General features: G+C 39.3%; 1 protein-coding gene across 1 annotated transcript in view; it reads left to right on the top strand.

Moving 5' to 3' along the window:
• Positions 1 to 25634, top strand: part of NPC1 (NPC intracellular cholesterol transporter 1) — a 322060-nt gene that overhangs the window by 121170 nt on the left and 175256 nt on the right. Inside the window, exons 5-7 of the mRNA XM_053714975.1 lie at positions 16454 to 16621; positions 16858 to 17107; positions 17249 to 17325. Coding sequence (XP_053570950.1) covers positions 16454 to 16621; positions 16858 to 17107; positions 17249 to 17325 — 495 coding nt within the window. The remainder of the gene's footprint in view (positions 1 to 16453; positions 16622 to 16857; positions 17108 to 17248; positions 17326 to 25634) is intronic.

Genomic DNA, 25634 nt, shown 5'->3' with positions numbered 1-25634 from the left:
TTATCTGCTAGTTCTTTAAAGGGACAGATCTCAGCTCTGTCCATTCTGTTACACAAACGTCTGTCAGAAGTTCCTGACGTCCAGGCTTTTTGTCAGGCTTTGGCCAGGATTAAGCCTGTGTTTAAAACTGTTGCTCCACCATGGAGTTTAAACCTTGTTCTTAATGTTTTACAGGGCGTTCCGTTTGAACCCCTTCATTCCATTGATATAAAGTTGTTATCTTGGAAAGTTCTATTTTTAATGGCTATTTCCTCGGCTCGAAGAGTCTCTGAATTATCAGCCTTACATTGTGATTCTCCTTATTTGATTTTTCATTCGGATAAGGTAGTCCTGCGTACTAAACCTGGGTTCTTACCTAAGGTAGTTACTAACAGGAATATCAATCAAGAGATTGTTGTTCCTTCTTTATGCCCAAATCCTTCTTCAAAGAAGGAACGTCTACTGCACAACCTGGATGTAGTCCGTGCTCTAAAATTTTACTTACAGGCAACTAAGGAATTTCGACAAACGTCTTCTCTGTTTGTCATTTACTCTGGGCAGAGGAGAGGTCAAAAAGCTTCCGCTACACCTCTTTCTTTTTGGCTTCGTAGCATAATTCGTTTAGCTTATGAGACTGCTGGACAGCAGCCTCCTGAAAGAATTACAGCTCATTCTACTAGAGCTGTGGCTTCCACTTGGGCCTTCAAGAATGAGGCCTCTGTTGAACAGATTTGCAAGGCTGCAACTTGGTCTTCGCTTCATACTTTTTCCAAATTTTACAAATTTGACACTTTTGCTTCATCGGAGGCTATTTTTGGGAGAAAGGTTCTTCAGGCAGTGGTTCCTTCTGTATAAAGAGCCTGCCTATCCCTCCCGTCATCCGTGTACTTTTGCTTTGGTATTGGTATCCCAGAAGTAATGATGACCCGTGGACTGATCACACTTAACAGAAGAAAACATAATTTATGCTTACCTGATAAATTCCTTTCTTCTGTAGTGTGATCAGTCCACGGCCCGCCCTGTTTTTAAGGCAGGTAAATATTTTTTAATTTATACTCCAGTCACCACTTCACCCTTGGCTTTTCCTTTCTCGTTGGTCCTTGGTCGAATGACTGGGAGTGACGTAGAGGGGAGGAGCTATATGCAGCTCTGCTGGGTGAATCCTCTTGCACTTCCTGTTGGAGAGGAGTAATATCCCAGAAGTAATGATGACCCGTGGACTGATCACACTACAGAAGAAAGGAATTTATCAGGTAAGCATAAATTATGTTTTTGCTTGCCATTTTTTAAACACTTCTTTGGTGTAGTGTAGCCTTGCATAAAGTGTAAATTACCTTGAATAGGGAGGAATTTGCTGGTAGTGAATTGTATACCCTACAGTTTACATACTTTGGCTCAGGCCCTCAAAGGATATCTGTGGGGCAAAGTATTTAATTTCTTTTACAAAGATATGACGAGTCCACGAATTTCATCCTTACTTGTGGGATATTAACCTCCTGCTAACAGGAAGTGGCAAAGAGCACCACAGCAGAGCTGTATATATAGCCCCTCCCTTCCACTCCACCCCCAGTCATTCTCTTTGCCTGTGTTATACTAGGAAGACATGGTAAAGTGAGGTGTTAGTTTTAGTTTCTTCAATCAAGAAGTTTTTTATTTTAAATGGTACCGGTGCGTACTATTTTCCTCAGGGGTATATGGAAGAAGATTTCTGCCCTGAGGTTGATGATCTTAGCAGTTGTAACTAAGATCCATGCTGGTTCCCACAAGACTTCTGAAGGTAACCATGAGACATCTTCAGTGTGGAGACCGGTTTCATGCTACAAGCAGCATTAAGGTATGTGCAGCCTTTTTTTATTCTGAGGAGACTTGGTGTATCAGAACTGGCTGGCATTATTTCCCTGTATGGGAATGGGGTAAGCAGTAATCCTAATTTATAAGAGGGGTATTACTGGAGTCCCTATATTATATTTATCATTGGTTGACTTTATTTGGGCAATGTGACATGGGAGACAATGAAAGAATGATCTTAAGTTAAATTTGGAGTTAATTTAACGTCAATTGAGCATTTTGGAAAAATTGTTCACTTTTTCTTTTCTTAAAGGCACAATACACGTTTTTTCAAATGTTTATTTTATGCAATAAATAAGTGTTTAAACGACTTTTGTGGTATTACTAGTCTGTTCAACATGTCTGACATTGAGGATTTTCATTGTTCTATGTGTTTAGAAGCTATTGTGCAACCCCCTCTAACATTGTGTAACTCTTGTACTGAAAGGGCCTTACAATGTAAAAAGCAAATTTTAAATAAAAAGAAAGTGTGCCTAAGGATGATTCTCAGTCTGAAGAGAATCAGGATATGCCATCCAATTCTCCCCAAGTGTCACAACCTTTAACGCCCACACAAGCGACGCCAAGTACTTCTAGTGCGTCTAATTCCTTTAGTCTGCAGGAGATGGCTGCAGTTATGTCAACTACCCTTACAGAGGTATTGTCTAAATTACCAGTATTGCAGGGTAAACGCAGTAGGTCAGGTATTAATGTAAATACTGAATCCTCTGATGCTTTATTAGCTATTTCTGATGTTTCCTCACAGTGCTCTGAGTTGGGGATCAGGGAATTACTGTCTGAGGGTGAAATTTCTGATTCAGGGAATGTTTTACCTCAGACAGATTCGGACGCTATGTCATTTAAATTTAAGCTTGAACACCTCCGCCTGTTACTTAGGGAGGTTTTAGCGACTCTGGATGATTGTGACCCTATTGTGATTCCTCCAGAGAAATTGTGTAAAATGGATAAATATTTGTAAGTACCTACTTACACGGATGTTTTTCCGGTTCCTAAGAGAATTTCGGAAATTATTAGAAAGGAATGGGATAGACCAGGTATACCGTTTTCTCCCCCTCCTAATTTTAAGAAAATGTTTCCCATATCAGATACCATTCGGGACTCATGGCAAACAGTCCCTAAGGTAGAGGGAGCTATATCACTTCAATTTCTAGATCGAGGAAGATTGCTTTATTCTTACTGTATGTGTACGTGAAATTGATGTTCCTGTCATTCTTATTCATGTCATCACACATTTCTCTTAGCTCAGATTCTTCTCCCTTCCATACAAATATAATATCGTCTATGTATCTTTTATACATCAATTTCACGTACACATACAGTAAGAATAAAGCAATCTTCCTCGATCTAGAAATTGAAGTGATAAACGATCAAATCATTACGTCAACACACTTTAAGAAGGTAGATGCTAACAATTTCGTACATTATAAAAGCTGCCACTTAGAAAGGTGGAAAAATAATATACCTAAAGGGCAATATTTAAGAATCAAAAGAAATTGCTCCAGACATACAGATTATGAAAGACAAATATCAATTCTAGAGAATAAATTCAAAGAAAGAGGTTACGATGAAAGAATTATTAATTCAGCAAAGGAAGAGGTAGACAAAATAGATAGAAAAAACCTCTTAAAATACAAGACTGACAAACATGCAACAAATCATGAAGATAAAAAAGACACCATAGAAGTATAATTTATTACAGATTACAATTGTAATAATAGTCTAATTAAAAAAATTCTAACAAAACATTGGCACTTAGTACAAGCGGACCCAATAATAGGAGACAAAGTATCTGTATATCCAAAAATAATCTACAGAAGAGCAAAAAATCTCAGAAGTACCCTAGCACAGAGCGAACTAAAATCCATAAAAAGAAATAGCTATGAGGTAAGCTTAGAAGAAAAGAAACTTTTCTGTTTTTTTCCCATGTTTTGGATGTCGCTCATGTAAATATAGCTCTAAATTAAAAGAAATTGAAGTGAATGATTTTAAGTTTAAAATTGGAGAAACTATAAGATGCCAAGACAAAGGGGTGATCTACATTATTGAGTGTTCTTGTAAGAAATATTACATAGGAGAAACCACCAGGACACTCCGTGAGAGGATCAGAGAACACCTTTCATGTATAGATAGAGGGAATCTCGACACACATCTGTACTCACATTTTAGAGAAAGCCATCAGAATAATCTGAAGCATTTTAGATTCTGGGGCCTAGCTAAAGTTAAACTAAATTGGAGGGGGGGGCAATCTGGAAAAACAACTCCTAAAACTAGAAGCCAAATTGATCTATGATATGGACACCTTACACCCAAGAGGGCTTAACTCAGAGTTAGACATCTCCCCTTTCTTATAGTTGATCACTATTATTAACATTTTCTCTTCCCCTATGATACCGATACACTATATTGTATAACTTGTCGATAGAATTCATGAATAACTTGTCCCTATCCACATATATGGACATCCTCTTAGAACCTATATACAGTATATATAGAATATACATTTATTTATATCCTTGGTGTCACGCTGTTTACAATACTCATAATTTTCGATTTCATTACATTCTTCAATCCCTCTTTCTTTGCTATAGGATTACTGTATACTACAAACAGTTCTGGTTATATTACAATATTTTCTTTTACAATCACCACTACTATTGATAAGTAGTCCACTACCTTCTATATGAAAGATTCCACCTTAAGTATCTCAACACCCTATTCACATATTCCACCTTTAATTAATTGTTTGAGACAGCCAATCAGATTAACTGCAGGCATTTAAATATTCTGATAGCAGCACAGACCAACATGTCTTGATAAAGCCTAAGGGCGAAACGCGTTGACCTGACACTGTGCTTTCTGCTATTTATCCTATAATTGATGTTATTTGATAACATCTTTATGCTTTAAAGGACTTCCTACTTGAACTTTTACATCAATTATTTATGTGCATGCTGGCACCAACTGACAACAAATTTTACCAACTGCTGTGCCATTTGGCACCAACCTATTTACAGAGAAACTCCTAGTCGCTACTAGCGACCCCACAACTGACCATCATTAAAGAATTTCTTAGTCGCTATTTGCGACCGCCAAGTCTTACAACAGAGGATAACCCAGTCTCTACCAGCGACCGCAAAGACCCTCTTATACATCCTAAGATGCTTTAGTCGTTCCTAACGACCACCAAGTCTTCAACTTGAAGGATCCACTTGCTTTCCTAGTCGCTATTTGCTACCGCCAAGTCTTTCAACAAAGGATAACCTAGTCGCTACTAGCGACCGCAAAGACCCACTTCTACATCTCAAGATCCTCCAGTCGTTACTAACGACAACCAAGTTATCCACTTGAAGGATCCACCTGCTATCTCTGGTAAATAAAGTCTGGAGAACCAACATTATTCGGCACCATCAGTCGCTACATAGCGACCGCAAAGTCCAAAGTAAGGCTCAAGAAGTCTACATAAAACCCTGCTTATTTGAAGCACAAAGAATTTCTACTAGTCAATTTTCGTGACCGCAAAGATTGCCTTAATATCCCCCAGGACTTCCTTCCATACTAAGGAATAGGGGTTACCACGATAACATCACCTGCCATCATAGAACGTGACGTCACATTACCTCTACACAAAAAGGCGCTTCTATTTTCAACCAGTAACGCCAACTATACACACCGGGTAATTAAGGCCTGCAACATAATAGTTGACTTTTGTGCCACTTGGCAAGCAAACAACTTTCCTCAATTTTGGGATATCGTTACACTTTCGATAAAGCGCAAGTACTGAACTAATCGTTCTTTTATGTTTATTTTATATGTATAATTACTCTGTTTAAGGGAGACGTCCCTTTATTTTACATTGTATCGTTTTAGATTCTAGACACCTATCTGTTTTTAAATAGTATAATAAATTGCTGCTTGGAATTCTCCATTTGATACTATATATATGCCTCTGTCTCTTTCCTGATATAATATATATATCCATCCAGTAATACATTGAAGATATATTATAATTTTGGACACTTCATTCACGTTTATCTACACTATACTTATTTATACCCTTGCTTTTAGCGCTTAACTTTAATTTTGACATTGCTTTTGCTACATTGTATTCTTGGAGGGGAATTCACTAGTTAAGCTGGGTCACAGTCCTTTAGCGCCTACAATTTTCTTTTCTCCAGTAACTACTGCAGCAGCTTTTTGGTTTTAGGCTCTAGAAGAGTCTCTTAAGGTTGAGACTCCATTAGATGACATCTTAGATAGAATTAAGGCTCTCAAGCTAGCTAATTCTTTTATTACTGATGCCGCTTTTCAAATTGCTAAATTTGCGGCAAAAAATGCAGGATTTGCTATTTTAGCACGTAGAGCATTGTGGCTCAAATCTTGGTCTGCTGATGTGTCATTAAAACATAAGCTTTTAGCCATTCCCTTTAACGGTAAGACCCTTTTTGGGCCAGAAGAAGTTAATCATTTCTGATATTACAGGAGGTAAAGGCCATGCCCTACCTCAGGATAAGTCGGTTAAAATGAGGGGTAAACAGAATAATTTTCGTTCAAGGAATTCAAGGACTTTCTCCCAAGAGGGAGATTTCATCTTTCAAAGTTATCTGCAAACCAGATAAAAAGAGAGGCGTTCTTACGTTGTGTAAAAGACCTTTCTACTATGGGAGTAATTTGTCCAGTTCCAAAATTGGAACAGGGACAGGGGTTTTACTCAAACCTATTTGTGGTTCCCAAAAAAGAGGGAACGTTCAGACCCAGTTTAGATCTCAAGTGTCTAAACAAATTTCTAAGAGTTCCATCATTCAAGATGGAGACAATACGAACAATTTTACCAATGATCCGGGAGGGTCAATATATGACTACCGTGGATTTGAAGGATGCTTACCTTCATATTCCAATCCACAAGGATCATCATCGGTTTCTAAGGTTTGCCTTCTTGGACAAACATTATCAGTTCGTGGCTCTTCCTTTCGGGTTGGCCACAGCACCCAGAATCTTCACAAAGGTTCTAGGGTCTCTTTTGGCGGTTCTCAGACCGCGAGGAATAGCGGTGGCGCCTTATCTGGATGATATTCTGATTCAACATATCATCTGACAAACTCTCACACGGACACAGTGTTGTCTTTTCTGAGAACTCACGGCTGGAAGGTTAACATAGAGAAGAGTTCACTTGTCCCACAGTCAAGGGTTCCTTTCTTGGGAACTCATGAAAATATTTCTGACGGAGGTCAGAAAATCAAAGATTCTAAATACTTGACGAGCACTTCAGTCCATTCCTCGGCCATCAGTGGCTCAGTGTATGGAAGTAATTGGATTAATGGTAGCGGCAATGGACATTGTTCCGTTTTCTCGCTTTTATCTCAGACCACTGCAACTGTGCATGCTCGGACAGTGGAATGGGGATTATGCAGATTTATCTCCTCAGATAAATCTGGATCAAGAGATCAGAAACTCTCTTCTTTGGTGGTTGTCGCCGGATCATCTGCCCCAAGGAACTTGTTTCCGCAGACCCTCGTGGGTGATAGTGACAACAAATGCCAGCCTTCTGGGCTGGGGTGCAGTTTGGAACTTCCTGAAGGCTCAGGGTGTTTGGACTCAAGTGGAGTCTCTTCTTCCAATCAATATTCTGGAACTGAGAGCAATATTCAATGTGCTTCAGGCGTGGCCTCAGTTGGCTTCTGTCAAATTCATGAGATTCCAGTCGAACAACATAACGACTGTGGCATGTGTCAATCATCAGGGGGGAACAAAGAGTTCCTTAGCGATGATAGAGGTATCCAAGATTATCAGTTGGGCGGAGGCCCACTCTTGTCATCTGTCAGCGATCTACATCCCAGGAGTAGAGAACTGGGAAGCAGATTTCTTTCATGTAATTAGCAAGAGTCCATGAGCTAGTGACGTATGGGATATACATTCCTACCAGGAGGGGCAAAGTTTCCCAAACCTCAAAATGCCTATAAATACACCCCTCACCACACCCACAATTCAGTTTTACAAACTTTGCCTCCCGTGGAGGTGGTGAAGTAAGTTTGTGCTAGATTCTTTGTTGATATGCGCTTCGCAGCAGGCTGGAGCCCAGTTTTCCTCTCAGAGTGCAGTGAATGTCAGAGGGATGTGAAGAGAGTATTTCCTATTTGAATTCAATGGTCTCCTTCTACGGGATCTATTTCATAGGTTCTCTGTTATCGGTCGTAGAGATTCATCTCTTACCTCCCTTTTCAGATCGACGATATACTCTTATATACCATTACCTCTACTGATTCTCGTTTCAGTACTGGTTTGGCTATCTACTATATGTAGATGAGTGTCCTGGGGTAAGTAAGTCTTATTTTTTGTGACACTCTAAGCTATGGTTGGGCACTTTATATATAAAGTTCTAAATATATGTCTTTAAACTTATATTTGCCTTGATTCAGGATGATCAATATTCCTTATTTCAGACAGTCAGTTTCATTATTTGGGTTAATGCATATGAATATTCAATTTTTTTCTTACCTTAAAAAATTGTTTTCAAATTGACTTTTTTCCCTGTGGGCTGTTAGGCTCGCGGGGACTGAAAATGCTTCAATTTATTGCGTCATTCTTGGTGCGGATTTTTTTGGCGCAAAAATTTTTGTTTGTCATTTCCGGCGTCATTCTTGACGCCGGAAGTTGTTCGTGATTATGTCATTTTTTTTGACGTTTTTGCGCCAAAAATGTCGGCGTTCCGCATGTGGCGTCATTCTTGGCGCCAAAATTTTTTAGGCGCCAATAATGTGGGCGTCTTTTTTGGCGCTAAAAAATGTTGGCGTCATTTTAATCTCCAGCTTTTTTTCACATTATTTCAGTCTCATTTTTCATTGCTTCTGGTTACTAGAGGCTTGTTCATTGGCATTCTTTCCCATTCCTGAAACTGTCATTTAAGGAATTTGACAATTTTGCTTTATATGTTGTTTTTTCTATTACATATTGCAAGATGTCTCAGATTGACCCTGGATCAGAATCTACTTCTGGAAAGATGCTGCCTGATGCTGGTTCTACCAAAGTTAAGTGTATTTGTTGTAAACTTTTGGTAACTGTTCCTCCGGCTGTAGTTTGTGATGAATGTCATGATAAGCTTGCTAATGCAGATAGTATTTCCATTAGTAATATACCATTACCTGTTGCTGTTCCCTCAACATCTAATTCTCAGGATGTTCCGGTTAATATAAGAGAATTTGTTTCTAAATCTATTAGGAAGGCTATGTCTGTTATTCCTCCTTCCAATAAACGTAAAAGGTCTTTTAAAACTTCTCATTTTTCAGATGAAATTTTAAATGACCGTCATAATTCTGATTTGTCTGTTTCTGATGAGGATTTTTCTGGTTCAGAGGATTCTGTCTCAGATATTGACACTGATAAATCTTCATATTTATTTAAGATGGAATTTATTCGCTCTTTACTTAAAGAAGATTTAATCGCTTTAGAGATGGAGGATTCTAGTCCTCTTGATACTAAATCTACTAAGCGTTTAAATTCGGTTTTTAAACCTCCTATGGTTATTCCAGAAGTTTTTCCTGTCCCTGATGCTATTTCTGAAGTAATTTCTAGGGAATGGAATAATATGGGTACTTCATTTACTCCTTCTTGTATCCTGTGCCATCTGATAGATTAGAGCTTTGGGACAAAATCCCTAAAGTTGATGGGGCTATCTCTACTCTTGCTAAACGTACTACTATTCCTACGGCAGATAGTACTTCCTTTAAGGATCCTTTAGATTGGAAGATTGAATCCTTTCTAAGGAAACCTTATTTATGTTCAGGTAATCTTCTTAGGCCTGCTATTTCTTTGGCTGATGTTGCTGCCGCTTCCACTTTTTGGTTGGAGGCTTTAGCACAACAAGTATCAGACCATAATACTCATAGCATTGTTAAACTCCTTCAACATGCTAATAACTTTATTTGTGATGCCATCTTTGATATCATTAGAGTTGATGTCAGGTATATGTCTTTAGCTATTTTAGCTAGAAGAGCTTTATGGCTTAAAACTTGAAATGCAGATATGTCTTCTAAATCAACTTTGCTTGCTCTTTCTTTCCAAGGTAATAAATTATTTGGTTCCCAGTTGGATTCTATTATTTCAACTGTTACTGGGGGGAAAGGAACTTTTTTGCCTCAGGACAAAAAATATAAAGGTAAATACAGGGCTGCTAATCTTTTTCGTTCCTTTCGTCAGAATAAGGAACAGAAGCCTGACCCTTCCCCTAAAGGAACGGTTTCTGTCTGGAAACCTTCTCCAATCTGGAATAAAACCAAGCCTTTTAGAAAGTCAAAACCAGCTCCCAAGTCCACATGAAGGTGCGGCCCTCATTCCAGCACAGCTGGTAGGGGGCAGGTTACGATTTTTCAAAGACATTTGGATCAATTCGATTCACAGTCTTTGGATTCAGAACATTGTTTCACAAGGGTACAGAATAGGTTTCAAGGTAAGGCCACCTGCGAAGAGATTTTTTTCTCTCTCGCATTCCAATAAACCCAGTGAAAGATCAGGCATTTCTGAAATGTGTTTCAGATCTAGAGTTGGCTGGGGTAATTGTGCCTGTTCCAGTTCTGGAACAGGGTCTGGGGTTTTACTCAAATCTATTCATTGTACCAAAGAAGGAGAATTCCTTCAGACCAGTTCTGGATCTAAAGATATTGAATCGTTATGTAAGGATACCAACATTCAAAATGGTAACTATAAGGACTATTCTGCCTTTTGTTCAGCAAGGGCATTATATGTCCACAATAGATTTACAGGATGCATATCTTCATATTCCGATTCATCCAGATCACTTTCAGTTTCTGAGATTCTCTTTTCTAGACAAGCATTACCAGTTTGTGGCCCTTCAGTTTGGCCTAGCAACAGCTCCAAGGATCTTTTCAAAGGTTCTCGGTGCCCTTCTCTCTGTAATCAGAGAACAGGGTATTGCGGTATTTCCTTATTTGGACGATATCTTGGTACTTGCTCAGTCTTTACATTCTGCAGAATCTCACACGAATCAACTTGTGTTGTTTCTTCAAAGACATGGTTGGAGGATCAATTTACCAAAGAGTTTGTTGATTCCTCAGACAAGGGTAACCTTTTTGGGTTTTCAAATAGATTCAGTGTCCATGACCTTGTCTCTAACAGAAAAGAGACGTCTGAAATTGGTTTCAGCCTGTCGAAACCTTCAGTCTCTATCATTCCCTTCGGTAGCTTTGTGCATGGAAATTCTAGGTCTCATGACTGCTGCATCGGACGCGATCCCCTTTGCTCGTTTTCACATGCGACCTCTTCAGCTTTGTATGCTGAACCAGTGGTGCAGGGATTATACAAAGATATCACAATTAATATCCTTAAATCCCAATGTACGACACTCTCTGACGTGGTGGATAGATCACCATAGTTTAGTCCAAGGGGCTACCTTTGTTCTTCCAACCTGGACTGTGATCTCAACAGATGCGAGTCTGTCAGGTTGGGGAGCTGTATGGGGATCTCTGACAGCGCAGGGGGTTTGGGAATCTCAGGAGGCGAGATTACCAATCAACATTTTGGATTTTCAGAGCTCTTCAGTCCTGGCCTCTTCTGAAGAGAGAATCGTTTATTTGCTTTCAGACAGACAATGTCACAACCGTGGCATATGTCAATCATCAAGGTGGGACTCTCAGTCCTCAGGCTATGAAAGAAGTATCTTGGATACTTGTATGGGCGGAATCCAGCTCCTGTCTAATTTCTGCGGTTCACATCCCAGGTGTAGACAATTGGGAAGCAGATTATCTCAGTCGTCAGATGTTACATCCGGGCGAATGGTCCCTTCACCCAGAGGTATTTCTTCAGATTGTTCAAATCTGGGGACTTCCAGAAATAGATTTGATGGCCTCTCATCTAAACAAGAAACTTCCTAGGTATCTGTCCAGATCCCGGGATCCTCAGGCGGAGGCAGTGGATGCATTATCACTTCCTTGGAATTATCATCCTGCCTATATCTTTCCGCCTCTAGTTCTTCTTCCAAAAGTGATTTCCAAAATTCTAATGGAACGTTCGTTTGTGCTGCTGGTGGCTCCAGCATGGCCTCACAGGTTTTGGTATGCGGATCTCATTCGGATGGCCAGTTGCCAACCTTGGACTCTTCCGTTAAGACCAGACCTTCTATCTCAAGGCCCTTTTTTCCATCAGGATCTCAAATCATTAAATTTGAAGGTATGGAAATTGAACGCTTGATTCTTAGTCATAGAGGTTTCTCTGACTCAGTAATTAATACTATGTTACAGGCTCGTAAATCTGTGTCTAGGAAGATTTATTATCGAGTCTGGAAGACTTACGTTTCTTGGTGTTCTTCTCATAAATTCTCCTGGCATTCGTTCAGAATTCCTAGAATTTTACAGTTTCTTCAGGGTGGTTTGGATAAAGGTTTGTCTGCAAGTTCCTTGAAAGGACAAATCTCTGCTCTTTCTGTTCTTTTTCACAGAAAGATTGCTATTCTTCCTGATATTCATTGTTTTGTATAGGCTTTGGTTCGTATCAAACCTGTCATTAAGTCAATTTCTCCTCCTTGGAGTCTTAATTTGGTTCTGAGGGCTTTACAAGCTCATCCGTTTGAACCTATGCATTCTCTGGACTTTAAATTACTTTCTTGGAAAGTTCTGTTCCTTTTTGGCCATCTCTTCTGCTAGAAGAGTTTCTGAGTTATCTGCTCTTTCTTGTGAATCTCCTTTTCTGATTTTTCATCAGGATAAGGCAGTGTTGCGGACTTCATTTAAATTTTTACCTAAGGTTGTGAATTCTAACAACATTAGTAGAGAAATTGTGGTTCCTTCATTGTGTCCTAATCCTAAGAATTCAAAGGAGAGATCTTTACATTCTTTGGATGTAGTAAGAGCTTTGAAATATTATGTTGAAGCTACTAAAGATTTTAGAAAGACTTCTAGTCTATTTGTTATCTTTTCTGGGTCCAGAAAAGGTCAGAAGGCCTCCGCCATTTCTTTGGCGTCTTGGTTAAAGTCTTTGATTCATCATGCTTATGTAGAGTCGGGTAAATCCCCGCCTCAAAGAATTACGGCTCATTCTACTAGGTCAGTTTCTACTTCCTGGGAATGAAGCTTCTGTTGATCAGATTTGCAAAGCAGCAACTTGGTCTTCTTTGCATACTTTTACTAAATTCTACCATTTTGATGTGTTTTCTTCTTCTGAAGCAGTTTTTGGTAGAAAAGTACTTCAGGCAGCTGTTTCAGTTTGATTCTTCTGCTTATAATTTCATTATTTTGAGATTAAAAACTTTTGTTTTGGGTTGTGGATTATTATTATTTTTCAGCGGAATTCGCTGTCTTTATTTTATCCCTCCCTCTCTAGTGACTCTTGCGTGGAAGTTCCACATCTTGGGTATTTATTATCCCATACGTCACTAGCTCATGGACTCTTGCTAATTACATGAAAGAAAAGATAATTTATGTATGAACTTACCTGATAAATTCATTTCTTTCATATTAGCAAGAGTCCATGAGGCCCACCCTTTTTTGTGGTGGTTTTGATTTTTTTGTATAAAGCACAATTATTCCAATTCCTTATTTTGATGCTTTCGCTACTTTCTTGTCACCCCACTTCTTGGCTATTCGTTAAACTGAATTGTGGGTGTGGTGAGGGGTGTATTTATAGGCATTTTGAGGTTTGGGAAACTTTGCCCCTCCTGGTAGGAATGTATATCCCATACGTCACTAGCTCATGGACTCTTGCTAATATGAAAGAAATGAATTTATCAGGTAATTTCTTACATAAATTATGTTTTTCTAAGTCGACAGACTTTTCATCCGGGGAGTGGGAACTTCACCCGGATGTATTTGCCTCATTGATTCTCAGATGGGGCAGACCGGAATTGGATTTGATGGCATCCCGACAGAATGCCAAGCTTCCAAGATACGGATCCCGGTCAAGGGATCCTCAGGCCGAACTGATAGATGCCTTGGCAGTGCCTTGGTTGTTCAGCCTAGCTTATGTGTTTCTGCCGTTTCCTCTCCTCCCACGCGTGATTGCTCAAATCAAACAGGAGAGAGCTTGAGTGATCCTGATAGCGCCTGCGTGGCCACACAGGACTTGGTATGCGGATCTAGTGGACATGTCCTCTCTGCCAATGTGGAAACTTCCATTGAGACAGGACCTTCTCATTCAAGGTCCTTTTCAACATCCAAATCTAATTTCTCTGCAGCTGACTGCGTGGAGATTGAACGCTTGATTTTATCGAAGCGAGGATTCTCTGATTCGGTTATCAATACTTTGATACAGGCTAGAAAGCCTGTCACTAGAAAAATCTATCATAAGATATGGCGTAAATATCTTTATTGGTGTGAATCCAAGGGTTACTCATGGAGTAAAGTTATGATTCCTAGGATTCTGTCTTTTCTCCACGAAGGATTGGAGAAAGGGTTATCAGCGAGTTCCTTAAAGGGACAAATTTCAGCTTTGTCAATTCTGTTTCACAAACGTTTGGCAAATGTACCAGATGTTCAGTCTTTTTGTCAGGCTCTATCTAGAATTAAGCCTGTATTTAGACCTATTACTCCTCCCTGGAGTTTGAATTTAGTTCTTCGAGTTCTTCAAGGGGTTCCGTTTGAACCTATGCATTCCATAGATATTAAACTGTTATCTTGGAAAGTTCTGTTTTTGGTTGCTATTTCTTCTGCTCGAAGAGTTTCTGAGGTTTCAGCATTACAGTGTGATTCGCCTTATCTCATATTTCATTCTGATAAGGTGGTTTTACGTACCAAACCTGGTTTTCTTTCTAAGGTTGTTTCGAATAAGAATATTAATCAGGAAATTGTTGTTCCTTCCTTGTGTCCTAATCCTTCTTCTAAGAAGGAGCGTCTGTTACATAAATTGGACGTGGTCCGTGCCTTAAAGTTTTACTTACAGTCAACTAAGGATTTCCGTCAATCATCTTCATTATTCATTGTTTATTCTGGAAAGCGTAGGGGTCAGAAAGCTACAGCTACCTCTCTTTCTTTTTGGCTGAGAAGTATCATCCGCCTGGCATATGAGACTTCTGGACAGCAGCCTCCTGAAATAAGTACGGCTCATTCTACTAGAGCTGTGGCTTCTACATGGGCTTTTAAAAACGATGCATCTGTTGAAAAGATTTGTAAGGCTGCGACTTGGTCGTCCCTTCACACTTTTTACAAATTTTACAAATTTGATACTTTTGCTTCTTCTGAGGCTATCTTTGGGAGAAAGGTTCTTCAAGCAGTGGTGCCTTCCGTTTAGGTTCCTGTCTTGTCCCTCCCTTTCATCCGTGTCCTATTGCTTTGGTATTGGTTTCCCACAAGTAAGGATGAAATCCGTGGACTCGTCATATCTTTGTAAAAGAAAACTAAATTTATGCTTACCTGATAAATTTCTTTCTTTTACGATATGACAAGTCCACGGCCCACCCTGTTCTGTTTAAGACAGTTTTTCTTTATATTTTTTGTAAACTTCAGTCACCTCTGCACCTTTTTAGCCTTTCCTTTTCTCTTCCTATAACCTTCGGCCGAATGACTGGAGGGGAAGGGAGGGGCTTTATATACAGCTCTGCTGTGCTGCTCTTTGCCACTTCCTGTTAGCAGGAGGTTAATATCCCACAAGTAAGGATGAAATCAGTGGACTTGTCATATTGTAAAAGAAAGTAATTTATCAGGTAAGCATAAATTTAGTTTTTGCATGGGGTAAGAAAGCTAGAATTATTGGGTGAAGAAGGCTTGCCTCTAGGGTAGGTATTATAAAACGTTCAGACCCAACCAGCCAGTCCAATACTATTTTTGTTAATGTCACCCAGTTGTACCAAAGAATGTCCGGAGGGGCAGCCCACCCTTAGTGAATGGCATGACCAAACAGGATCTGCCTATCCTTCCCTTTTTACCTTTCCAAATAAATTGACCCAGAGCAGATTGTATTGTTTTAGTGTCATGTTGCATCAAAAGTAGAGGGAGCATCTGTAAGGGGTAAAGTAACTTGGGTAGGGCTACCATTTTAAATAGGTGGATTCTACCAGTTAATGATGAGGGGAGTTTATCCCATTTTTGCAGCAAATATTTTATATTTGCGTTTGTTTTATGAGAACGGAGGAATTATTACTTCAAGACGGATATGGTTTTTATAGAAAACAAAAAATAGACCTGTTTCACGATATTACATTTTATTGGGAACAGTCTAAACATTTTTCTTAAAAATATTAAACCGGGATCTCGCAGTGCTAGAGGATTATTTTATATCATTTCACTTGAGCAGAGTTTTAGATCATCAGGCCCATAGTGTGAATACCGCCTCCAGTTGAAGCACAGACTTTGAATCAAATACTGTGCAGAGAATCGCCCATAGCAGTCAATTTAACTGTTTAAATATTTATTGGTTTTATTGTACTGACATTTTTAAATTTCAGAAAGTATGGTACATACAGGTTAACATTTTTAAAATGGTTGCATTTTTTTTTTTTTTTTTATTCTTTGTTAAACGGCTTGCTATGTTAGGCTCTTCATTCTTCAGAAGAAAGCATTTTAATTAAGGAACAGTGCCAGAATTATTTACTAATGTGAGTTTGCTGGCAAATTAAGAAGACATTTGTGATTTCTATGTGGACCAGAGCTTCCAGTAGATGAGCTGTATTGTATTTATTTATTTTTTTCAGCAATGTTCAATGCCTGCAAGGATGTGGAAGCCCCGTCAAGCAATGTGAAAGCTTTGGGCATAATGTGTGGGAAGAATGTTGAAGATTGTAATGCCACCAATTGGATCCAGTACATGTTTAACAAAGATAATGGACAGATTCCTTTCACCATCACTCCCATTTTCTCAGGTAGGTGGTAGATGGCTTAACCAGGTTTAACTTTTTTAAAGAGACATGTAAGTAAGTAGTACAGCCCCAACAGGAAAACCCATTTTGCTAAGTAAAAAGCTAGTGTGCTGGGTCTGTACAGAAAAATGTAATATTTAATTTGATAGCAAAGTATGTTGAGCTGGTAATCGTGTTTAATGTATATTCACAGCTACTTTTTTACTGGGATATTACAATAGATCTTCTTTACTGTACAGATGCCCCTTATCTTCAGATGGATCCCATGAACAATGCAACCAAAGGTTGCAATGAGTCAATAGAAGAGGATGGTGCCCCGTGTAGTTGTCAGGACTGCACTCTGGTCTGTGGTACTCCACCCCAACCACCTCCACCTCCAGTGCCGTGGGTTATTTTAGGCATGGATGCTATGGCTGTCATCATGTGGATAGTCTATGTTTCATTCTTACTTCTCTTTTCTGCATTAGTCATTGGATCTTGGTGTTACAGGTAAGTTGGTGCAGTTTACAATTGTGCAAAGTATTATATAAGCCTCTGCTTTTTTTAAATAGGTTGACTGTGCAAGCTTCAGCTTTCCACCATTTAGTACTTGTATCAATGATTAATAATCTGTTTTGTTTATATTTTCAGGAAAAAACATATTGTCTCAGAATATGCACCTATCGACAGCAATTTAGCCTATTCTGTCAATTCCTCTCCTATTACAGGTATGCGTCTTGGGTTGCTTTGTATATATGAATGTTTCAAATATGTTTATGAAATGAACAGCCCATACTACATAATACACAATATTGTAAATAATACTACAAATACATATGGTCTAAAGAATGTAGCTTTATTTTACATCACCATTTTCAATTTGTCAACTCTAGCATTATTAATCAATCCAGAATATTTACAAACTGATATAGTATGCAAAATAAATAAAAAATTGAGATAAACTATGTGTTCAAACAGTGTTTATAGGTATAAATCAAATACTACTGACAAGTATGTTTAATGTACCATTGTGAAAAGAACAATTTAAATTTGTAATTTATAGTAATTGCCATATATCCAAATTATTAAGCAAATAGACAGTAAGTGAATGAAAATAAATAAAATATTTTAATATATTGTGTGTTCAAAAAAACCTCACAGAAATAATACAAGCAAATTTTTTGTTATGAGTTGTTTTTTTTATGAGACCTATGATTTATTGCTAATTATCCACTTGACATTAGGTTTGTGTTGCAATCTTTCATAAAGGTGGTGAGAGTCCACAAGCCATTACTCCTGGGAATTCCACTCCTGGTCACTTGGGGGAGTGGCTTTGGCGTTGCTTTTTGGTAATTAGAAGGCCGCTAAATGCCACTGCGCACCACACGTGTATTATGCCCAGCAGTGAAGGGGTTAATTAGGGAGCATGTAGGGAGCTTCTAGGGTTAATTTTAGCTGTAGTGTAGTAGACAACCCAAAGTATTGATCTAGGCCCATTTTGGTATATTTCATGCCACCATTTCACCGTCAAATGTGATCAAATAAAAAAAATTGGTCCCTTTTTCACAAACTTTTTCAAAAACTTTAGGTTTCTCACTGAAATTATTTACAAACAGCAGAGGGTTGACAGGTTGTGCAGTAACTGCGTACTAAGTTAGTTCTTTCTGCACAATAATGTAAAAAATTATGTTTTAAAATTTAAAGAAACAGTAACTTTTTTTTTTTCTGTGATGATTTTTTTTTTCCTAAAAATTTGATCTGGTTACTTGTTAAACTCATCCTGTGGACAGGATGGTCCAAGAGGCCCTACTGCTGTTTCTTTGGCTTCTTGGTTGAAGCTTCTGATTCATATAGCTTTCTTGGAGGCAAGTCAGCCTCCACCTATATTGATTTCTGCTCATTCTATCAGATCATTTGCCACTTCTTGGGCTTTTTAGAATGTTTTAAAATTGGGCCCAATTTGCTAGGCAGCTATTTGGTCTTTTTTTCTCTTTCTATCATTTACTATTCAAAAAAAAGAGTAAAAAGAGTCCATAATTCAATGCCTTCTGATAAAAGAATATTTACTTTATTAGCAACATATTAAAAAGGGAAGTAAGGAACTAGATCCATACATACAGAGCCAGTGCAAAGTCTGACCGGTTTCGGTCAAAAGACCGTAATCATAGACCTGATTAAAAACAGCTGTTCATACCTTAAAAAGGAAGCAGAACATTTTCATTGGTTAAAACACAAGCAACTCAATGGCTAAGTATTAAGCAAAAAGTGAGAGATGACACAAATAATTAACTATTCATGTACTGAGAAAAAGCGAAAGAATTTGTGCAACAGCTGAATGTCAATGAAATTGGTGTCCAGTTCACTCATGAGTGGAGCAAAGATAAAATATCCTTTTTGGATATAACCCTGAATGGTTTAACACGGCAAAAGAGAGTTGTCTCATCCCTGTACAGGAAGCCGATCTCGGGTTACAGCTTACTGCATGCTAGCAGCAATCACCCCAGACATGTGTTTAGGGGCATTACTAAAGGTCAGTTTATGAGGGTGCAACGAAACTGTACAGAGGATGACACATTTCAGAAAGAAAGTATAGATTTGGGAAACAGGTTCAAGGAAAGGGGTTATCCAGGTTGGATGGTGACTAAAGCACACAAAAATGTGAGCAAGATGGATAGATCAAGGCTGCTTGCTGACAAAAGTAATACGGTGGATAAATCATCCATTAACCAGTCTAAACCCAAGTTTATTACTTCTTATTCCAATCAGTACAAAGAGATTTGTCAGATAGTGAATAAAAATCTACCCATACTCATGGGGGATGTTAAACTGAGGGAGAGAATAGAAGGTGGATGTATGTTCATAGCCAGACAAGCTGCATCCCTGGGCAATATACTGTCTCCATGTATGCTCAAAGACGAGAGATCTAGCTCATGGCTATACCATAATGGAACATACAAATGTGGTAAATGGACATGTACCTCCTGTGATCATATCAAAATAAGCAGTACCTTCAAATCTCATAGTACTGGTGAGGTATTTGAGACAAAAGGGTGCATCAACTGCAAGAGTACATATGTCATCTACTTAATTGAGTGTACCACGTGTTCTACTTCCTATGTTGGAAGAACTACATGAGACGTGGGTACCCGGGTTAGAGAGCACCTGTCTTATATATCAGGAAACAGACCATGTTCTGCGCTATCACAACATTTTTTTAGATGTTCGTGACCAAGATGTGAATAGCTTTAAATGGCAAGCCATTGAACAGATCCCTAAAAAAAACTAGGGGAGGAGATAGACTCTGTCTTAAGTAGACAAGAGACCTACTGGATTTTCAAGCTTAAAAGTTTGGTTCCGGTGGGTTTCAACTCTGAGCATGACATTATTAACTACTGGCATCGATAAATTATAGCCAGTCTGTTTATTATAACAAGAATGGCTGTGTTTGATTTAGAGTGGATATGCCTCATTTTGATCAGGCTACTCATATTTTAGGTCCATGGTCTTATATTCTTTATTCTAGGACAATAACAAGTACACACTTTAATATCTAGTTCATATGCTTTATACACATACTAAATTAACTGTTAGGAGGTCTTATTGTAATACATAAGCATCTAGTTATAATGTGGCTTCACTTGCCCTCAACAGTTATCCATCTATCCATATGTTTTATTTGTATATAGTGTACAACGGTTGACACTAAATAACTATCTTATGAACATAAACTTCTCCTTTGCATTTATCTTTTTGTGATTTCAAAAGTTTAAATTTTAGCTACAGGTTATTTTTATCGCTATTATAGATGTTATGTACTTCTATCACATGATTTATTAGTCTGGGCCTGTTGGAAGATGGCATTAAATTAATATCTTCCATCGTTAAGATAACCTTTTTTGCCTATTTAAATGCTATTGGATGTTATTAGTGTATATTGTACTTTGTTAGCATATGAGCACCGTGTATATTTATAGCATAGCCTAGCTTTATTTATTTTTAATATAAAATATGATGTTGTATGCCTTTGAGTTATCACCAAGGTATATTTTGTACAATCTGTATCATGAGCAACTACGTGTATGTATAGCTGATTTTATATGTTTATCTTTCACTTTTTTCATATGTCTATGGTATTTTCTGACAGTGTATAATGCATTGGACACTTTTGATATATGGTCTTTGCTCTATTTCATAGCAGTATAACTGTTGCATTTAATTATTTGTTTTACCATACTAATTTAGGTTAGTTAATTCCTCCTCCCATTATGCTATTCTCTTTTTTCTCAGTACATGAATAGTTAATTCTTTGTGTCCTCTCTCACCTTTTGCTTAATACTTAGCCATTGATTCGCTTGTGTTTTAACCAATGAAAATGTTCTGCTTCCTTTTTAAGGTATGAACAGCTGTTTTTAATCAGGTCTATGATTACGGTCAGACTTTGCACTGGCTCTGTATGTATGGATTTAGTTCCTTACTTCCCTTTTAATATGTTGCTAATAAAGTAAATATTCTTTTATCAGAAGGCATTGGATTATGGACTCTTTTTACTCTTTTTTTTTTTTTTTTGGATACTTTATTATTGCGGATTTGCAGGGGTCTGCTAAACTAAAGGAGTCTCTACAATTATCCCCTGCGTGATACTCGGCTTTAGCACTTCCACCAAGCATACATAAGTTACTGTGGCACCAACCGCAAGCCTTTACGATATCTACTGGTCTCTACTTCCGGTCACCTGGTTTCCAGCGCACAGGATTGTCGGCGTCTAACGGAGAGCTGCTCTCAGACGCTGTTACAGAGAAGTTGCGCCTCATTAATACCGGGACTGATGGGACCGCTTCTTCCAGGCATCGTCTTGTGGGGGTGAGTGAAGATATCCGCTACTGTTGCTCTAACTACAGGTTGCTCTGCTGGCGTTCTTTTCTCTCACACTTTGCCTGTGCGTGGTACAGGAGTGTGTAGAAGAATATATATAGGTCAGTTTGGACTGAGTGTTTATGGTACCTGTTAGCTTTGTTCACACACGTTAATAAGTCTCACCCACACAGTGGAACCAAAGCCTAACAAGGATATTGGACTTGTGGTTTTTTCCTTGTCTAATCACAGTGGAGCCTATTTCCAACATAATTACTGCTCATTCACTTCTTTATGTTCATCCTTTTTTGATGATTTACTATCCTCTTCTTAAAGGGATAGTGAATCCAATTTTTTTTCTTCAGATAGAGCATGCAACTTTCTAATTTAAAAACACAGAAAAAAGTGAGCACTAAAACATGCAGCTATATGTGAGATCAATAAAATCACTATAGTGATCAACTTTCTAATTTACTCCTATTAATTTTTCTTTGTTCTCTTGCTATCTTTATTTTAAAAGCAAGAATGTAAGCTTAGAAGCCGGAGAATTTTTGGTTCAGAACCTGGGTTGCACTTGCTGATTGGTGGCTAAATGTAGCCACCAATCAGCAAGCTCTATCCAGGGTGCTGAACCTAAAATGGGCCGGCTCCTTAGCTTAGATTCCTGCATTTTCAAATAAACATAGCAAGAGAACAAAGAGAAATTGATAATAGGAGTAAATTAGAAAGTTGCTTAAAAGTGCATGCTCTGAGTCATTAAAGAAAGAATTTTGGTTTACTATGCCTTTAACCCCTTAATGACCGAGGATGTGCAGGGTACGTCCTCAAAAAAAAAAAAGGCAGTTAACGCCTGAGGACGTTTCCTGCACGTCCTTGGTGTGGAAAGCAGCTGGAAGCGATCCTGCTCGCTTCCAGCTGCTTTCCGGTTATTGCAGTGATGCCTCAATATGGAGGCATCCTGCAATAACAATGTATGGCCATCCGATGCAGAGAGAGCCACTCTGTGGCCCTCTCTGCACCGGAGATCGGTGGCTTCCTTCGTTGGTGGGTGGGAGCAGGACCGGGAGGCGGCCATCGATGGCCCTGGAGATGTGCAGGGGGGCGAGATCGTGGGCGGGGATGTCCTGGGGCGCGCACGGGCGCGCGCGTGTGCACGATAGGGAGGGGGCGGGCGCGTGCACGGGGAGGGAGCGGGTGGGAACGCTGCACTACAGAAAATAGGATTTGTAATAGGATAGGTAATCAGGTTTATACCGCTATTAAAATTTAAAAAAAAAAGCTAAATCAGGGGGTGTTGGGTTGGTATGTGGGAGGGAAGCTACACTACAGAAAAAAAACTGTGGAAAAAAAAAACAGAAAACATTTTTTCTGCAAACTGAGTACTGGCAGATAGCTGCCAGTACCCAAGATGGCCCCCAAAAAGTCAGAGGGGGACAGTTAGAGAGGTGTTTGGGGGGGATCAGGGAGGTTGGGGGATAAGGGGGATACTACACAGCAGCATATGTAAATATGCTATACAATTTAAAAAAACAACAACAAAGATTCCCTTTTTCTCCAACATAGGTGTGTCCGGTCCACGGCGTCATCCTTACTTGTGGGATATTCTCTTCCCCAACAGGAAATGGCAAAGAGCCCAGCAAAGCTGGTCACATGATCCCTCCTAGGCTCCGCCTACCCCAGTCATTCTCTTTGCCGTTGTACAGGCAACATCTCCACGGAGATGGCTTAGAGTTTTTTAGTGTTTAACTGTAGTTTTTCATTATTCAATCAAGAGTTTGTTATTTTCAAATAGTGCTGGTACGTACTATTTACTCAGAAACAGAAAAGAGATGAAGATTTCTGTTTGTATGAGGAAAATGATTTTAGCAACCGTAACTAAAATCCATGGCTGTTCCACACAGGACTGTTGAGAGCATTAACTTCAGTTGGGGGAACAGTTTGCAGTCTTTGCTGCTTGAGGTATGACACATTCTAACAAGACGATGTAATGCTGGAAGCTGTCATTTTCCCTATGGGATCCGGTAAGCCATGTTTATTACGATTGTAAATAAGGGCTTCACAAGGGCTTATTTAGACTGTAGACATTTTTTGGGCTAAATCGATTGATATTAACACTTATTTAGCCTTGAGGAATCATTTATTCTGGGTATTTTGATATAATAATATCGGCAGGCACTGTTTTAGACACCTTATTCTTTAGGGGCTTTCCCAAAGCATAGGCAGAGTCTCATTTTCGCGCCGGTGTTGCGCACTTGTTTTTGAGAGGCATGGCATGCAGTCGCATGTGAGAGGAGCTCTGATACTTATAAAAGACTTCTGAAGGCATCATTTGGTATCGTATTCCCCTTGGGTTTGGTTGGGTCTCAGCAAAGCAGATACCAGGGACTGTAAAGGGGTTAAAGCTTAAAACGGCTCCGGTTCCGTTATTTTAAGGGTTAAAGCTTCCAAATTTGGTGTGCAATATTTTCAAGGCTTTAAGACTCTGTGGTGAAAGTTTGGTGAATTTTGAACAATTCCTTCATGTTTTTTCGCAATTGCAGTAATAAAGTGTGTTCAGTTTAAAATTTAAAGTGACAGTAACGGTTTTATTTCAAAACGTTTTTTGTACTTTCTTATCAAGTTTATGCCTGTTTAACATGTCTGAACTACCAGATAGACTGTGTTCTGAATGTGGGGAAGCCAGAATTCCTATTCATTTAAATAAATGTGATTTATGTGATAATGACAATGATGCCCAAGATGATTCCTCAAGTGAGGGGAGTAAGCATGGTACTGCATCATTCCCTCCTTCGTCTACACGAGTCTTGCCCACTCAGGAGGCCCCTAGTACATCTAGCGCGCCAATACTCCTTACTATGCAACAATTAACGGCTGTAATGGATAATTCTGTCAAAAACATTTTAGCCAAAATGAACCCTGTTCAGCGTAAGCGTGGATGCTCTGTTTTAGTTACTGAAGAGCATGACGACGCTGATATTAATATCTCTGAAGGGCCCCTAACCCAATCTGAGGGGGCCAGGGAGGTTTTGTCTGAGGGAGAAATTACTGATTTAGGGAATATTTCTCAGCAGGCTGAATCTGATGTGATTACTTTTAAATTTAAATTGGAACATCTCCGCATTTTGCTTAAGGAGGTATTATCCACTCTGGATGATTGTGAAAATTTGGTCATCCCAGAGAAACTATGTAAAATGGACAAGTTCCTAGAGGTGCCGGGGCTCCCAGAAGCTTTTCCTATACCCAAGCGGGTGGCGGACATTGTTAATAAAGAATGGGAAAGGCCCGGTATTCCTTTCGTCCCTCCCCCCATATTTAAAAAATTGTTTCCTATGGTCGACCCCAGAAAGGACTTATGGCAGTCAGTCCCCAAGGTCGAGGGAGCGGTTTCTACTTTAAACAAACGCACCACTATTCCCATAGAGGATAGTTGTGCTTTCAAAGATCCTATGGATAAAAAATTAGAAGGTTTGCTTAAAAAGATGTTTGTTCAGCAGGGTTACCTTCTACAACCCATTTCATGCATTGTCCCTGTCACTACAGCCGCATATTTCTGGTTTGATGAACTGATTAAGGTGCTCGATAGTGACTCGCCTCCTTATGAGGAGATTATGGACAGAGTCAATGCTCTCAAATTGGCTAATTCTTTCACTCTTGACGCCTCTTTGCAATCGGCTAAGTTAGCGGCTAAGAATTCTGGGTTTGCTATTGTGGCGCGCAGAGCGCTTTGGTTGAAATCTTGGTCGGCTGATGCGTCTTCCAAGAACAAGCTACTAAACATTCCTTTCAAGGGGAAAACGCTGTTTGGTCCTGACTTGAAAGAGATTATCTCTGATATCACTGGGGGTAAGGGCCATGCCCTTCCTCAGGATCGGCCTTTCAAGGCAAAAAATAGACCTAATTTTCGTCCCTTTCGTAAAAACGGACCAGCCCAAGGTGCTACGTCCTCTAAGCAAGAAGGTAATACTTCTCAGGCCAAGCCAGCTTGGAGACCAATGCAAGGCTGGAACAAGGGAAAGCAGGCAAAGAAACCTGCCACTGCTACCAAGACAGCATGAAATATCGGCCCCCGATCCGGGACCGGATCTGGTGGGGGGCAGACTCTCTCTCTTCGCTCAGGCTTGGGCAAGAGATGTTCTGGATCCTTGGGCGCTAGAAATAGTCTCCCAGGGTTATCTTCTGGAATTCA

This window comes from Bombina bombina, chromosome 5 (genome assembly GCF_027579735.1).
Source record: "Bombina bombina isolate aBomBom1 chromosome 5, aBomBom1.pri, whole genome shotgun sequence".
Taxonomy (NCBI): Eukaryota; Metazoa; Chordata; class Amphibia; order Anura; family Bombinatoridae; genus Bombina; species Bombina bombina.
This window is presented reverse-complemented; position numbering and strand designations above follow the sequence as displayed.